Source organism: Tursiops truncatus, chromosome 17, assembly GCF_011762595.2.
Source record: "Tursiops truncatus isolate mTurTru1 chromosome 17, mTurTru1.mat.Y, whole genome shotgun sequence".
NCBI lineage: Eukaryota > Metazoa > Chordata > Mammalia > Artiodactyla > Delphinidae > Tursiops > Tursiops truncatus.
Genome location: NC_047050.1, coordinates 41,874,430 through 41,892,935, shown reverse-complemented (window position 1 = coordinate 41,892,935; position 18,506 = coordinate 41,874,430). Strand labels below are relative to the sequence as shown.

The window sequence follows — 18,506 nt, the reverse complement described above, 5'->3', positions numbered from 1 at the left end:
CGGGCTTCTCATTGCAGTGGCTTCTCTTGTTGTGTATCTTGGGCTCTAGGTGCATGGGCTTCGGTAGTTGCAGCACGCCGGCTCAGTAGTTGCGGCTCATGGGCCCTAGAGTAAGTAGTTGTGGCGCTTGTGCTTAGTTGCTCCGCAGCATGTCGGATCTTCCCAGACCAGGGCTCGAACCTATGTCCCCTGCATTGGCAGGTGGATTCTTAACCACTGAGCCACCAGGGAATCCCCTTGTTTTTGTTCTTATTTAAGTAATATGTCTTTTTTCTGTGACTGCTTTTAGTATTCTCTTATTCCTACTCCTGTACTTCTTATTGGTGGCAATTTGATTACAATACATGTGGTTTGTCTGTGTGTGTGTTTGTGTATATTTATCTTTTTAGGTTTGCTGAGTTACTTGCATTTGTAGTTTATTGTTTTTATAAAATTTGGAAAATGTTTGGCCAGTTTCTCCTCCACCCCCTTTTTTCTCTTTCTCGCTGTTTATATATATTTATCTATACCTATTCTTCATTTCCATGTGGGGCTCAGGCTCTTTCTTTTCTCCTTTTTTCTTTAAACATTTTTTTCTTCACGTTACCTTTTTGCTGTACTGTCTAATCTGTTCAGATTGTATCCAGTGAAAATTTCATTTCAGTACTTTGTTTCATCTGTAAAATTTTTGTTTAGCTCTTTTTTCCTATCCATTTCCATTGCATCTCTAAGTACATGGGACTTATTTATATTTGCTCTTTATAAGATTGTTTTTTGTTAATTCCACTGTTTTTGCCATTTTTATGTCTGTTTTGACTAATTTTTCTCCTCTTTGTGAGTCACAGTTCCCAATTTCTCATATATCCATAATTTTTTATTGAATTCTTTTTTTTTCTTTCTTCACAGTCACCAGTGTTTCGATATTTTCCATTTTTGTGTGTGCAAATTCTGTCTCCACACATATAAACAGATTTGTTGAACCATCTGAAACTAAGTTGCCCACATCATGACCCTTCATCTCTAAATACTTAAGCACGTGTCCCTTAAGAGGAAGCACATTCTCTTAAGTCCATAATTCCCTTTTCACTCTTAAGAAAATTAAAAACAATTCTTTAACATCATCCAATAGCTGGCCCTTATTGAAGATTCTACAATTCCTAAAAATACCTTATGTCTTTCTGTTTCTTTAATAGTATAAGAATTACTCCCTTTTACAGCCATTTTCTGTATGTGATGCATTTGAAAAATACTTTGTTTCAGATTCTTTTAAGAAATACATTTTCTGCTCAAACCAGCCCCAGTCTCTTCCTGTTACAAATCTGGTCTGGTCCACACAGCTCTCCTTCCTGAAGGAGCACATCCACATCACAGGAAGATGACTTTCCCACAAGCTCTGAAAAGAGTAGTGATTACAAGAACGGGCTATGAAGGCAGAAGGTCTGGGTTGGAATTGAGCCTCATCACTGACTAACTGGGTTAGGGCAAATTACTTAACCACTGTGAGGATCAACTTCCCAAACTATTATTATTAAGTATTTCTCGAATTATTACATGGAGACACTTAATGGTAATAATAGTCTCTACTGTGTAGAGTTGTTGGGAGGGTTAAGTGAGTTCATGAGTGTAAATGGCTTAGAATCATTGTCTGGAGTGTTGTCTGGATACAAAGTAAATGCTGTGCAAGGGCTCTCTTTAAAGATGCAATCTCTTCCTGGTAAGTTCTCCCAATTCCTCCCTGTATAGGTCATTAGTTTCCTAAGAAAATAGCACCTAATGGAAGACATTACAGGCATACTGCATTTTTATTGTGTTTCACACATACTGCATTTTTTTTTTTTTAACAAATTGAAGATTTGCAGCAACCTTGCATGGAGCAAGTTTATGGGCACCAATTTTCTTTTTTTTTCTGAATTTTTGAATTTTATTTATTTATTTATAGAGCAGGATCTTATTACTTATCCATTTTATACATATTAGTATATGTCAATCCCAATCTCCCAATTCATCACACCACCATCCCCCCCAGCCACTTTCCTCCGTTGGTGTCCTTACGTTTGTTCTCTACATCTGTGTCTCAATTTCTGCCCTGCAAACTGGTTCATCTGTACCATTTTCCTAGGTTCCACATATATGCGTTAATATACGATATTTGTTTTTCTCTTTCTCACTTACTTCACTCTGTATGACAGTCTCTAGATCAATAGACATCTCTACAAATGACCTAATTTCGTTCCTTTTTATGGCTGAGTAATATTCCGTTGTATATATGTACCACATCTTCTTTATCCATTCCTCTGTCGATGGGCATTTAGGTTGCTTCCATGATCTGGCTGTTGTAAATAGTGCTGCAATGAATGTTGGGGTGCTTGTGTCTTTTTGAATTATGGTTTTCTCTGGGTATATGCCCAGTAGTGTGATTGCTGGGTCATGTGGTACTTCTAATTTTAGTTTTTTAAGGAACCTCCATACTGTTCTCCATCGTGGCTGTATCAATTTACATTCCCACCAGCAGTGCAAGAGGGTCCCCTTTTCTCCACACCCTCTCCAGCATTTGTTGCTTATAGATTTTCTGATGCCCATTTTAACTGGTGTGAGGTGATACCCATTGTAGTTTTGATTTGCATTTCTCTAATAATTAATGATGTTGAGCAGCTTTTCATGTGCTTCTTGGCCATCTGTATGTCTTCGTTGGAGAAATATCTATTTAGGTCTTCTGCCCATTTTTGGATTGGGTTGTTTGTTTTTTTTAGTATTGAGCTGCATGAGTTGTTTATATATTTTGGAGTTTAATTCTTTGTTGATTCATTTGCAAATATTTTCTCCCATCTCAGTGTTGTCTTTTCGTCTTGTTTGTAGTTTCCTTTGCTGTGCAAAAGCTTTTAAGTTTCATTAGGTCCCATTTGTTTATTTTTGTTTTGATTTCCATTACTCTAGAAGGTGGATCAAAAAAGATCTTGCTGTGATTGATGTCAGAGTGTTCTTCCTATGTTTTCCTCTAAGGGTTTTATAGTGTCTGGTCTAACATTTAGGTCTCTAATCCATTTTGAGTTTATTTTTGTGTATGGCGTTAGGGAGTGTTCTAATTTCATTTTTTACATGTACCCATCCAGTTTTCCCAGCACCACTTATTGAAGAGACTGTCTTTTCTTCGTTGTGTATGCTTCCCTCCTTTGCCATAGATTAGTTGAGCATAGGTGCGTGGGTTTATCTCTGGGCTTTCTATCCAGTTCCATTGATCTATATTTCTGTTTTTATGCCAGTACCATGCTGTCTTGATTACTGTAGCTTTGTAGTATAGTCTGCAGTCAGGGAGTCTGATTCCTTCAGCTCCATTTTTTTCCATCAAGACTGCTTTGGCTATTTGGGGTCTTTTGTGTCTTCATACACATTTTAAGATTTTTTGTTCTAGTTCTGTAAAAAGTGCCACTGGTAATTTGATAGGGATTGCATTGAACATGTAGATTGCTTTGGGTAGTATAGTCATAGTCATTTTCACGATATTGTTTCTTCCAATCCAAGAACTTGGTATATCTCTTCATCTGTTTGATTCATCTTTAATTTCATTCATCAGTGTCTACATTTTTCTGCACACAGGTCTTTTGTCTCCCTAGGTAGGTGTATTCCTAGGTATTTTATTCTTTTTGTTCCAGTGATAAATGAGCGTGTTTCCTCAATTTTTCTTTCAGATTTTTCATAATTTGTGTATAGGAATGCAAGAGATTTCTGTGCATTAATTTTGTATCCTGCAACTTTACCAAATTCATTGATTAGCTCTAGCAGTTTTCTGGTAGCATATTTAGGATTCTCTGTGTATTATGTCATCTGCAAACAGTGACAGTTTTACTTCTTCTTTTCCAGTTTGTATTCCTTTTATTTCTTTTTCTTCTCTGATTGCATGACTAGGACTTCCAAAAGTATGTTCAGTATAGTGGTGTTCAGTAATAGTGGTGAGAGTGGACATCCTTGTCTTGTTCCTAATCTTAGAGGAAATGCTTTCAGTTTTTCACAGTTGAGACTGATGTTTGCTGTGGGTTTGTCTTATATGGCCTTCATTATGTTGAGGTAGGTTCCCCCTCTGCCCACTTTCTGGAGAACTTTTATCATAAATGGGTGTTGAATTTTGTCGCAAGCTTTTTCTGCATCTATTGAGATGATGATATGGTTTTCCTTCTTCAGTTTGTAATATGGTGTATCACATTGATTGATTTGCATATATTGAAGAATCCTTGCATCCATGGGGTAAATCCCACTTAATCTTGGTGTATGATCCTTTTAATGTGTTGTTGGTTTCTGTTTGCTAGTGTTTTGTTGAGGATTTTTGCATGTATGTTCATTAGTGATATTTGTTGGTAATTTCTTTTTTTTGTAGTATCTTTGTCTGGTTTTGGTATCAGGGTGATGGTGGCCTCATAGAATGAATTTGCTAGTGTTCCTTCCTCTGCAGTTTTTTGGAAGAGTTTAAGAAGGATGGGTGTTAGCTCTTCTCTGAATGTTTGATAGAATTCACCCGTGAAGCCATCTGGTCCTTGCTTTTGTTTGTTGGAAGATTTTTAATCACAGTTTCAATTTCATTACTTGTGATTGGTCTGTTCATATTTTCTTTTTCTTGCTGGTTCAGTCTTGGAAAGATATACTTTTGTAAGAACTTGTCCATTTCTTCCAGGTTGTCCATTTTATTGGCATAGAGTTGCTTGTAATAGTCTCTTAGGATGCTTTGTATTTCTGTGGTGCCTGTTGTAACTTCTCCTTTTTCTTTTCTCATTTTGTTGATTTGAGTCCTCTCCCTCCTTTTCTTGATGAGTCTGGCTAATGGTTTATCAATTTTGTTTATCTTCTCAAAGAACCAGCTTTTAGTGTTATTGATCTTTGCTATTGTTTTCTTTGTTTCTATTTCATTTATTTCTGCTCTGATCATTATGATTTCTTTACTTCTACTAACTTTGGGTTTTTTTTTTTTTGTTCTTCTTTCTCTAGTTGCTTTAGGTGTAAGGTTAGATTATTTATTTGAGATTTTTCTTGTTTCTTGATGTAGACTTGTATTGCTATACATTTCCCTCTTAGAACTGCTTTTGCTGCATCCCATAGGTTTTGGATTATCATGTTTTCATCGTCATTTGTCTCTAGGTATTTTTTGATTTCTTCTTTGATTTCTTCAGTGATCTCTTGATTATTTAGTAATGTATTGTTTAGCCTCCATGTGTTTGTATTTTTTACGTTTTTTTCCCTGTAATTTATTTCTAATCTCATAGTGTTGTGTTCAGGAAAGATGCTTGATAGGATTTTGGTTTTCTTACATTTACTGAGGCTTTATTTTTGACCCAAGGTGTGATCTGTCTTGGAGAATGTTCCATGTGCACTTGAGAAGAAAGTGTCATCTGCTGTTTTTGGATGGAATGTCCTATAAATAACAATTAAGTCTATGTGGTGTATTGTGTCATTTAAAGCTTGTGTTTCCTTATTAATTTTTTGTTTGGATTATCTGTCCATTGGTTTAAGTGAGGTGTTACAGTCCCCCACTATTATTGTTTTACTGTCAATTTCCACTTTTATAACTGTTAGCAGTTGGCTTATGTATTGAGATGCTCCTATGTTGGTGCATATATATTTATAATTGTTATATCTTACTCTTGGATTGATCCCTTGATTGTTATGTAGTATCCTTCCTTGTGTCTTGTAACATTCTTTATTTTAAAGTCTATTTTATCTGATATGAGTATTGCTTCTCCAGCTTTCTTTTGATTTCCATTTGCATGGAATATCTTTTTCCTTCCCATCACTTTCAGTCTGTATGTGTCCCTAGGTGTGAAGTGGGTCTCTTGTAGACAGCATATATATGGGTCTTGTTTTTGTATCCATTCAGCAAACCTTTGTCTTTTGGTTGGAGCATTTAATCCATTCACATTTAAGGTAATTATTGATATGTATGTTCCTATTACCATTTTCTTAATTGTTATGGTTTTGTTTTTATAGGTTCTTTTCTTCTCTTGTGTCTCCCACTTAGAGAAGTTCCTTTAGCTTTTTTTGTAGAGCTGGTTTGGTGGTGCTGAGTTCCTCGAGCTTTTGCTTGTCTGTAAAGCTTTTGATTTCTCCATTGAATCTGAATGAGATCCTTGCTGGGTAGGGTAATCTTGGTTGTAGGTTTTTCTCTTTCATCACTTTAAATATCTCATGCCACTTCCTCTGGTTTGTAGAGCTTCTGCTGAGAAATCAGCTGTTACCCTTATGGGTGTTCCCTTGTATGCTATTTGTCATTTTCCCCTTGTTGCTTTCATTGTTTTTAATTTTTGTCAATGTTTTTAATATGTGTCTCGGCATGTTCCTCCTTGGCTTTATCCTGCCTGGCATTTCTGTGAGCTTCCTGCACTTGGTCGGCTATTTCCTTTCCCATGTTAGGGAAGTTTTCGACTATAATCTCTTCAAATATTTTGTCAGGTTCTTTCTCTCTCTCTTCTCTTTCTGGGACCCCTATAATGCGAATGTTGTTGCATTTAATTTTGCCCCAGCTGTCTCTTAGGCTGTTTTCATTTCTCTCCTTTGTTTTTTCTTTATTCTGTTCCATGGCAGTGAGTTCCACCATTCTGTCTTCCAGGTCACTTATCTGTTCTTTTGCCTCAGTTATTCTGCTTTTGATTTTTCTAGTGCATTTTTCATTTCAGTTATTGTATTGTTCTTCTCTGTTTGTTTGTTCTTTAATTCTTCTATGTGTTCCTTAATTCTTCTCATTCTTTGTTAAACATTTCTTGCATCTTCTCAATCTTTTCCTTCATTCTTTTTCCGAGGTCCTGGATCATCTTCATTATCATTATTCTGAATTGTTTTTCTTAAGGTTTCCTATCTCCGCTTCATTTAGTTGTTTTTCTGGGGTTTGTCTTGTTCCTTTATCTGGTACATCATCCTGTGCGTTTTCATCTTGTCTATCTTTCTGTGAATGTGGTTTTTCCCACAGTCTGTGGGTTTTTAGTTCTTCTTGCTTCTTTTGATTGAATTCTTGGCATTATAAATTTTTACATTGTTAAGGCTGAGTTTTGTTTGTTTTGCAGGCATACTTCAGAGATACTGCAGGTCCAGTTCCAGACAACTGCAATAAAGCAAACATTGCAACAAAGTGAATCACACGAATTTTTTGGTTTTCCAGTGCACAAAAAAGTTGTGTTTAAGCTATGCTGTTGTCTATTAAGTGGGCGGTAGTATTGTCTAAAATACAATGTAATATACCTTAATTGAAAAATACTTTATTTCTAAAAAGTGCTAACCATCATCTGAGCCTTCAGCTAGATGTAATCTGTTTTGCTCCTGGAAGGTCTTGCCCCAGTGTTGATGTCTGCTGACTAATGAGGGTGATGGTTGCTGAAAGTTGGCATTGCTGTTGCAATTTCTTAAAATAAGACAACAGTGAAGTTTGCCACTTCAGTTACTCTTTCTTTCCTGAATGATTTCTCTGTAGCATGCAATGCTGCTTGATAGCATTTTATCCACAGTATAACCTCTTTCAAAGTTGGAGTCAGTCCTTTTAAACCCTGCTGTTTCATCAACTAAGTTTATGTCATATTTAACATCCTTTGTTGTCATTTTCACAGTCTTGATAGCATCGTCATCAGGAGTAGATTCTATCTCAAGAAAGTACTTTCTTTGCTCATCCATGAGGAGCAACTCCTCATCCGCTAATGTTTTATCATGAGATTACAGCAATTCAGTCACATCTTCAGGTTCGACTTTTAATTCTAGTTCTCTTGCTGTTTCTACCATGTCTGTAGTATTTTCCTCCACTGAAGTTTTGAACCCCTCAAAGTCATCCATGAGAATTGGATTCAGCTTCTTCCAAACCCTTATTGATGTTGGTATTTTGACCTTTTCCCTTGAATCATGAATGTTCTTGTGATTAGTAAATCCTTTCCAAAAGGTTTTCAGTTTACTTTGCCCAGAGCCTTCAGAGGAGTCACTATCTATGGCAGCTGTAGCCTTATGAAATAACATTTTTAAAATAATAAGACTTGAATGAAAGTTGAAATTGCTCCTTTATTTGTGGGCTGCAGAATGGACGTTGTGTTAGCAGGCATGAAAACAACATTACTCTTTTTGTACGTCTTCATAAGAGCTCTTGGGTGACCAAGTGCACTGTCAATGAGCAGTAATGTTTTGAAAGGAATCTTTTTTTCTGAGCAGCAGTTCTCAACAGTGGGCTTAAAATATTCAGTAAACCATGTTGTAAACAGATGTATTGTCATCCAGGCTTTATTATGCCACTTATAGAGCACAGGCAGAGTGGATGCAGCATAATTCTTAAGGACCCCAGGATTTTCAGATTGGTAAATGAGCATTGGCTTCAACTTAGAGTCACCAGCTGCATTGTCCTGTGAAGCCAGACATTGACTTTTCCTCTTTAGCTATTAAAGTTGTAGATGGTATATTCTTCCAATATAAGGCTGTTTCATCTACACTGAAAATCTGTTGTTTAGTGTAGGCATCTTCATTAACTATCTTAGCTGAATCTTCTGTGTAACTTGCTGCAGCTTCTACCTGAGCACTTTCTGCTTCACCTTTCACTTTCACGTTATAGAGATGGTTTCTTTCCTTAAAATCCATGAACCACCCTCTGCTAGCTTCAGGCTTTTCTTTTGCCACTTCCTTACCTTTTTCTGTCTTTATAGCATTGAAGAGAATTAGGGCTTTGATCTGGATTAAGCTTTGGTTTAAGGTAATGTTGTGGCTGGTTTGATCTATTGAGACCACTAAAACTTTCTATCAGCAGTAAGGCTGTTTTGCTTTCTTATCATTTGTGTGTTCACTGGAGTAGCACCTTTACTTTTCTTCAAGAACTTTTCCTTAGCATTCAAAAGGGTAACTGTTTGGCACAGGAGGCCTGGCTTATGGCCTTTCTCAGCTTTCGACATGCCTTCTTCACTAAGCTTAACCAATTCTAGCTTTTGATTTAAAGTGAGAGATATGTGACTCTTTTTTCACTTGAACACTTAAAGTTGTTGTACCGTTATTCATTGGCCTAATTTCAGTATTGTTTTGTCTCAGGGAATAGGGAGGCCTGAGGAAAGGGAGAGAAATGGGGAATGGCCAATTGGTGGAGCAGTTAGAACAGAAAACATTTATTAAGTTCATTGTCTTATATGGGCATGGTTCATGGCACCCCAAAACACATTACAATGGTAACATCAAAGATCATTGATTACAGATTACCATAAAAATATAATAATAATGAAAAAGTTTGAAATATTGTGAGAATTACCAAAATGTGACACAGAGACACAAAGTGAGCAAATGCTGTTGGAAAAATGGCACCAATAGTCTTGCTCTGTGCAGCGTTGCCACAAACCTTCCTTTTGTAAAAAACTTAGTATTTTTCAAAGCACGATAAAACGAGGTATGCCTATATAGACTTATTCTGGTAGGCAGTTGTTACCTTGTAGATTGGCTCAGTGCTTTTGAAGCCTGTTTTTAAGCTCCTTTTGGGAGAGTCTAAAGTAAAGTAGCGTTTATGTTTTGGTAATGCAGTCTCTTTTCTAAAACAAGGCTGTTCTGGGATGTCTACTGAATGTCCTTTGTATTCTACGAGTTCACTTAACTGTTGACAGTGGGAAAGATTCTCAGCCTTGTGTGACCTCTGGGAGTTGTTCTTTTTAAAACTCCCTGGTCGTTTTTTTCTCCTAGGAAATTGATTTTGTTGGGTTTTGTAGAGTGTTTTTGTAAGCATGTACAGGTTGGCATTCAGCTAAATAGTCAAGGGAGCTCTTAGGTAGATTGATGGACCTGTTTCTCTGTATAGCTCTTTTCTCACAGGTATTCTGTAATGCACATTTTATTTGCCTTGCCTCCCCAAACTCCCATCTTTGTTTCTTTAACTCAGCAAAATTGCTTGGCTCTGTTGGGTTCCCTTCTCCCTGTGCTACATTTTGGACATAACCTATAGATCTAAAGCTTGGGTGATAGTAGGGCTTATCTTATTTCTTTCCCTTTTCTCATGGATCTCTGTCCTGAAATATCTGATACTCATGTCTGAAAATAGTTGCTTCCTATATTTTTCTGAGTTTTTTAGTTGTTTACAGCAGCCAGATAATTCTGGATCCTCTTACTTCCTTGCAGTCAGAAGTGGAAATCCTGTAATGGACACTTTTAAATCTTTAAGTTGTTTGAACTTTCAGTAGCATTTGAAAATGGTCAAGTACTACTTTCTTGTCCTTCATGACCTCATTTACTAAATATTGATGTTTTCCTGGGATGTCTTCTTGACCCTTACGTCTTCTTAAACATTTTCCTGATGATTTTATCCCTTCTCAAGTCTTCAGGCTTCATCTGTGTGCTGGTGACACCAAAAATGACATTGCCAACTCAGATCTCTGCTGGTATTCATATATACAGTTGGTTGCTGGAAATCTGCATTTGGATGAGAGGAGTTAAACCCATCTTATTCCCCTCCAGACTTTTTTCTGGTGTTCTTTAGCTTAGTAAATAACATTGCCATCTAGTCATTAGCTTAAGCCAAAGGCTTATTAAGAGACATGCTCAACTCCTCTCTTTCTAGCATCATCCCATATTTAATCAAAACCACTTGCTGTTGACTGTGCCTCTTTAATATCTTGATTAACTTATCCTCTCTCCATTCTTACTGCCACTGCTATATTCTCTGCATACATATTTTGAATAATCCCCTACTGGTTTCCCTTCTCTACTGTTGCTTACTGCATGTCCTTCCTCTGGATTACAGGGGAAGTGATCTTTTTAAAATAGAGCTCCTAACATGGCTTACAAGACTCTTTTTAACCTGACCCTTTTTAATACATCCTGGCCACTTTTACTTTATTCTTTCTGAATTATTTTTGGTCCTTTATACATGATACTTTATTCATAGCGAATTATTTTTGGTCTTTCAGACATACCATGTATAATGCCTCTCATTTCTTGCTTCTAGATATGTCTGCACATGCCATACTATGGATAACTTAAAAAAAAACAAAATAAAAAGATATTTCTCTATGGCAAATAGTCAAGTAGACCATAAAACTAAAAACTCTTAAGTGAAGTCAATACAAGTGAAAATATGTACAACCTAAATGAAAGCCAGTTTTCCTTGTATACAGATAAGAAAAGGACCAAAAACCCAGGAGAAAAGTGAGCAAAGAACATGAATAGATGATTTGTTTTATATTATATTAAAAGATGCTCAACTTTACTCATAGTAAGAGAAATGCAAAATAAATCTTCTCTGAGTTACAAGTTTTCACCTAATGTATTGGCTGAAATATTTGGTTCAATACTATGTAGGTGGAATTGTGGGAAAAGATGCTCTCTCATATATTACTGGTAGGAGATTAAATTTGTATAAGCCCCCTGGTGGGCAGTTTTTTAATATCTATTAATATACATATATATTAATATCACATACAATTATAGTAGATAAAATATACCATAATATAATCAATCAAAAATTTTAATAATTACTATATAGTTATTATAATAGTGATCTTATGTTATTAAATTTATATTATGACATATGGTTATACTTACAGTATATGTGCTTATTTATCAATATATATACTTCTATATTTGTGTGTGTTTATATATTCCCTTGACCTCGCAGTTTTGCTTCTGGGAATTTATCTTAAAGATATGCTGGCACGTGTGTGAGTTGACTTATGTATAAGCTTATTTATTGCAGTGTTGTTTATATTAGCAAAAGGGAACCTAGATATCCATAAGTAAAGGATCGGAGAGTAAGAGATACTACATCTTTGCAACAGAATAGGATGTAGATGTAAAAAAGAAAAGAATGAGGATGCTTTCTATGTATTTATGTTGTAGAGATCTCCAACATGGATTTTATGTTGTCAAGTAAAAATATCAAAATATATAACAGTGTGGATAAAAAACATTGTGTATAAAATGCTATATTGTGTGTTAAAAGGGGGAGAAATAAAAATATATATTCATATTTGTATAAAGGTTTCACAAGAAGCAAATAAAAGTGCTTATTCTTTGAGGTGTTTCTGGGAAGATTAAGAACAGGGGTTGGAAGGAGACTATATACTGTATACTTTTTTATATTGATTGATTTTTGAACCATTTGAGTATATTGTCTCTTAAAAGTAAAATTAAAAAATTTATGAAAGATGTTAAGGAAAATATTTTTTCTGTTCTTTTTCTCATCAGTAAGCTAAAAAAGCTGAGTGAAGACAGTTTGACTAAGCAGCCTGAAGAAGTTTTTGATGTACTAGAGAAACTGGGAGAAGGGTAAGTACAAAAACATGAAAGTAACATTTAGATAATGACAGAACAGTTATAAAATACCGTGTAAGATTAGTCTTTCACTAGAGTATATTTGATTGAATTGAGTAGTAAGAGTATAGAGGGAATGTACCTGAACATAGTGAAGGGCCGTATGTGACAAACCCAAGCTAACATCATACTCCATAGTGAAAAGCTGAAAGTACAGGAGAACTTCCAGGATAATAAAAGGCACAAAACACAATTAAAACAGCTTAGATTAGCAAGAATAGGGAAAAAGAAATAGAGAAAACAAAAATATAAAGTAGTAAGCTAAATGTAAGTTGGAAGGAATAAAGTGAAATACATTTTTCACTAAATGTCAGTTCTCTCATAGACAAATTATTAGGGCTAATTAAAATGCAAAACCTAGCTATATGCTGTTTATAAGATGCCCATGTAATACAAAGCGTAGATATATAGTGGTATTTCCTATTAGAGATATCAGATAAGAACTAATCACACCAAAAAAACAAAAAAGAAAGCAGGAGTGGCAATATTTATATCAGGTAAATTAAAGTTAAAAGATCTTAAGTGAGTAAAGAGGGGTTAATATTCAAATGAAGAATAAAGAGGGATATTAGGTAATGATATAAAAGACAGCTTATAATGAAACATATATGTGTCAGTCGCCGTGACAGTTAAATTTCTGAAGCAAAGCTATTAGAAACATTAGGGGAATCTAATAAAAATATATTCATGTGAGAGATTTTAATATATCTTTTTCTGAATTGGACAGAATAAGGAAAAAAGAGAAAGAACTTAAAGGGATTAAGTATTATAATCAACAAGCTTGATTATGTATATGTGTGTGTATATATATATATATATATACACACACACCATATATATGGTATGTATTTATACTTACACTGATATAACTATTCTTGCCTCCCCCCACCCCCATTTTTTAGTATATTCATGGACCACTGATGAAAAAAAACTAACAAAAAAACCCCAACAAATTCTAAAAAAAGGGATTTTTCAGGTTACATTTCTAATTATAGTCTACTAAAATTAGAACTAAATAATTAACAATATGATAAAACCCACACTTACTGGAAATTAAGAAAGATAATCTGAGGTAACCTATGAAGAGGAAATTGCAAATTATCTAGAAAACAGTGAAATAGAGAACAAATCATACTAATATTTATGGAATCCAGCAAAGCTGTAATTAGGTGACCATATTTAGTTTTAAATTTCTTTACTACTAAAGAAGAAAGACCAAAAAGTAAGTAAGTAAGTAAGTAAATAAATAAATAAAATAACTTAGTGCTTATTTAAAGAACTGAGAAAAATAATAAAATGTACCAGAAGAAACTAGAAATAGAGAATTCATGAACTAAAAAGCTGAAATTGATGAAATAGAAAGTAAAAAAATTAGAAATAATACATGTATATAAAATATACTTCTTTGAACAGGTCATTAAAGTAGTTAAACCTAGTTCTGACTTTGACTAAAGAAAAAAGAGCAAAAATAATTGAAGATTTGGAATAAGAAAGAAGATACAAGCAATAATAAAGAAACGATTTGAAGAATTAAAAGACTACTAAATGCTGCTTTATGAAAACTCATTGGAAAATCTAGAAGTAGATGATTCCATAACAAAATATGAATTGTGTGAATTGACTCCCAAAGAAGTTTAAACTTAGATATATCAATTACCATAGAAAAGATGGAAAGGCAGTTAAATATCTATTAATTAAAAAGATACCAGGGCTTCCCTGGTGGTGCAGTGGTTGAGAATCTGCCTGCTAATGCAGGGGACACGGGTTCGAGCCCTGGTCTGGGAAGATCCCACATGCCGCAGAGCAACTAGGCCCGTGAGCCACAACTACTGAGCCTGTGCGTCTGGAGCCTGTGCTCCGCAACAAGAGAGGCCACGACAGTGAGAGGCCTGCACACCGCAATGAAGAGTGGCCCCCGCTTGCCACAACTAGAGAAAGCCCTTGCACAGAAACGAAGACCCAACACAGTCAAAAATAAAAATAAATAATAAACTAAAAAAAAAAAACCCTCAAAAAAAAAAAGAAAAAGATACCAGCTCATGATATGTGTACACATATAGCTGATTCACTTTGTTATATAGCAGAAACAAACACATCATTGTAAAGCAATTACAGTCCTAAAGATGTTTTAAAGAAAAAAAAAAGATACCAGCTCATGGCAGCAGTATTCACAATAGCCAAATGTGGGGATGTCCATCACTTGATGAATGGATAAACAAAATGTGATATATCTGTACAGTGGAATATTATATAGCTATTAAAAAGAATGAAGTACTGATACATGCCTCAGTATGGATGAACCTTGAATCATATATTCAGTGAAAGAAGCCAGATACAAAAAGTCACATATGATTCCATTTATATGAGGTATCCAGAATGGACAAATCCATAGAGACAGAAAGCAGATTCCAAATGATTTGGAACTAGATAGAGGTGGTAAGGATTACACAACATTGTGAATGCAATAAATGCCGTTGAATTGTACACTTTAAAATGTTAATTTTACTAAAAAAAAAAAAAAAGTACCAGCTAAGTTTTATCCAGTCATTAAGGGACAAAGAATTGCAGTTATTTTTATGAAGCCAGCATAACTTTAATCAAAATCTAGATGTATGGGGCTTCCCTGGTGGCGCAGTGGTTGAGAGTCCGCCTGCTGATGCAGGGGACGCGGGTTCGTGTCCCAGTCCGGGAGGATCCCACATGCTGCGGAGCGGCTGGGCCCGTGAGCCATGGCCGCTGAGCCTGCACATCCGGAGCCCGTGCTCCGCAGCGGGAGAGGCCACCACAGTGAGAGGCCCGCGTACCGCAAAAAAAAAAAAAAAAAAAAAAAAATCTAGATGTATGAAAAAAGAAAACTGTAGTTCAGCCTTACTTTGCTACCCATTATGATTACCATGCCCACCTTTTCTCAGATGGAAAGACATTGCCACTTTACTTCTTAATGGATTCCAACATCCATTAAATTTAGGGAACTTACTTCAGTGTTGGCATCTCTGTTACCTCTGACCTGCATTGCACTATACAGCTTTCAGTGACACTAGTAAAGGGAGTATTCTCTAGACTCTCTCAGTGAGCATACTTAGAGGGTGGGCCAGCAGGTCACATGGTGAGATATCTATTCTAGTATTCCATCTACTTGAGCCTTTGATCTCCTTCCTCTGATGTGTAGTGAGGATCCCTGGCATCTCACTTAATGTGGGCCATTGTTGAGTCTGGGTTTTAGTTAACTAGCTGAGCAGACTGTTAGGGACACTCTCAACTGTTTGTAAGAAGTAAATTCCTTTCTCCCTGGAAATCTTAGAATTCCTTCCCACACATATTCTTTAGGGTTCTGCTAATAAAAACTGACAAAATCATACACCTCTTTTGGTGTGACTAGTAGGTACTCTTGAGTCAGATTTTGTATTCATTCCTCTGGTGTCTGTGGCAATTTGAGTGTAATTATAGGTCTGGAACAATGAGAGCTGGTCTGGGAAAGGATCTGCATTTCCCTGAAAGGCAGTTCCCTCAAGTAAGGTCTTATAGAGTCTTCAGGCATCATGAGGTTAATTTTCTCAGACTAGGGGACAGGGTTGCTTTTGCTGACAAGGGAGACTTGGTAGTGGTTGGGGTTTCAGGTATTCAGATTAATAACAATCTACGTTAATATCCCAATACCAATTCTCTGGGTACCTTTCTTTACAGTTAAACACCTAACTTTAGCGTAGTAGTCCTGGTGATGTTGTGAATTCAGTTTGCAATGTAATTCAGCTTCCAGCAAGATTAGACTTCAAGTTTGGGTTTCAGAAGTCTCAGTCCTGGGCATATAAAAACTATGACTTTCTTTTGGAGCATTCAGAAGTTTTCTGGGTCTCTCAGTCTTGGGCTGGCAATTTAAGCCCTGAGCTTGTTATAATTGTTTTATGACTTTTCCAGTGTAGGCAGGAGCAGCCATTCCATTCTGCAGTCTTTGTACCCTTATTTTCACTGTGACATTCAATTGATACATGGTCTTCTAAAGCTTTGCCTAGACTCCAGGCAACTAAGGATAGTAATTTAAATAATTGTTTTGCCCCTAAATACCATAGGCTATCAATGTTCTGTTTGTCACTTGTTTTGAAGCCATCACTGTATTCAAATCTAAGAAAAAACGAGTCCAAGATTCCCATCTTTAAGATTCCTTCCCTTAGAACCATTTCCTTCTGCAAAACTATTGGTAGCAGGACATGGTTAGGAAAAGAAAGGCTACTCTGTGTACTCTGGGTTTAAAGAGTTTATTATGAAATTTAGGGCTCAAATGACTTGCGGAAGGGCCAGGGATGCAAAGGTTATGGACTTTGTCACTGAAGGTCAGAGAAGCCAGTGCTGAAGATCTCGGCCTGGAGTACTCAAGTGGTGTTTCTTAGAAAGCTCACTTGGGATCTGCTGGAATCCTTAAGAATCTTTGAGAAGCTCCCACCAACTATCTTAGTCTGCAGCAGCAGCATCTTGATTATCAAAAAGCTCAGCAAGAAGCCACTGTGTATCTTACATCTGCTAATGCGTCTGCTTCAGCTAAATTTGGAGAATGATAGTTTCTCCTCAACTTTTTGCCATTTAGATTTCATGCATTGTCAAACTCTTAACTGGGATCCATTCAGGGAAGGGAAATTGGGAAATGTGGTTCCCAGTTTTCCTCCTTTGTAGTGACAAGAAGACCTTAGAAGGGACTGATGGCGTTGCTTAACTGACAGTAGATAATCTAGCACTGAATTCTAGATTAGCTTTTGAGGGAAAAAAAAAATATGTATACACACACGTATATACACACACATACATACACACACACACACAGTTATGGCTTCTAAGGGGAGATGCAGATTTCCCCTGCTCTCTGAAAGAGCGTTCCTATGAAACCTTTCGTAAGTTGAAATGTTGTAAAGCAAACAAGCAGTTACCTTATGACACGTCTTGCTAATGGATACACAGAATAAACTGAGATAAAGCACAGATGCTCACAGACCCAGTTCAAAGCTCAGGCAGTGTGATGCTGAGATGCTGAGTGTAGTTTCCAGGGAATGAGCGTGGCGGTGCCACTCTTGCTGTTCATGGTACTTTCTCCTTCTGTGATGGCTCCTGCAAAAACACATGTTGAGTGCTGTTTTTGTTTTTCACCTTTTTTTGTAAAAGGGTAAATCTTCTTCGAATTTCTTCTGGTTAGCGAAACAGGTACTAATCCAGGTGTTTTGTAAAAGCGAAGGGGCGTAAGGTGAACTTTTGAAAAGTGGGGTTTACCTGTGTGTGTGTGTGTGTGTGTGTGTATGTGTGTGTGTAAATTAGGACTATACACACACGCGCGCGCACACACACACACACACACACACACACACAAAAACCCAAAGGTGACTTTGGGTATCAAACTAAATTAAATTACTTCAGAAAGCCCAAAGAAACAGAGGATAGAATGCAATTCATTTTGTTAAAGTAACTGCTTTGTCACTCATTTTTCACTTATTTTAAAAGATTGTATATTTGAAATGATTCTGCATAGCTTCCTAATATTAGGAAACATTCCATGTCTCTAACGGCTTGCTCTTCTTTCTCTTCTGTAGAAATAATGTAGTAAGGAAAACATGATCTTTGGAGTCAGAATATGTTTGAATTCTGGCCTTGCTGGTCACTGGTATCTGAGTCTCTATTTCCTCATCTTTTAAAATGGCTGTAATAGTATTTTACCTCACAATTGAGAGGGTTGAATTTGATAATGCTTGTAAAACATCAAGCATAGTACCTGACGTACAATAAGAATTTAGTAAGTGATAGCAGTTTTTACCTTATCTTCTAATTCATCGCAAAATACAAATGGCTTCCCTCTCTCATTGTTCTTGCTTTTTAAGACACGTAAATATTTATTGGCAATGTTTCAAGAGTTGTAGCAGAGACAGTTTTTGAGCAAGTGGCCATTAGATCCTGTTACTCATTTTATTTGTCTGTGCGTGTGTGGTCTTGCTCTTGAGGAGAAGAAGATAGTGAAAGGAACATTTGAGAGACCTTGGATCTGTGACTTGGCGGGGACCAGATTTCCTGCTTCTCTAACTTTGGTGTTGTGTGGTCTCCAGCTGAAGATTTCAGTTGCTCTTAAGCAGTCTGAACAGACATTGTACTTTGATATTTTGGGGATGATTTTGTTGAAGATGAGATCAGCCTTTTCTTCTAACATGAGACTTTGGCTGTTTTTATTCTGTATTTCATTCCTTTAACTTCTACTTATGTATCTTCTTAACGCT

At 36.2% G+C, this 18,506-nt stretch overlaps 1 protein-coding gene across 4 annotated transcripts in view; it reads left to right on the top strand.

The window, feature by feature from the left end:
- Positions 1-18,506, top strand: part of STK3 (serine/threonine kinase 3) — a 314,180-nt gene that overhangs the window by 43,377 nt on the left and 252,297 nt on the right. For all 4 annotated transcript variants that reach the window (XR_012327279.1, XM_033842676.2, XM_019925072.3 and 1 more), the window contains exon 2: positions 12,136-12,216. Coding sequence is in view for 3 of the 4 variants with exons in the window: in XM_033842676.2 (XP_033698567.1) it covers positions 12,136-12,216 (81 nt within the window). In the remaining variant the exon portion in view is untranslated. The remainder of the gene's footprint in view (positions 1-12,135; positions 12,217-18,506) is intronic.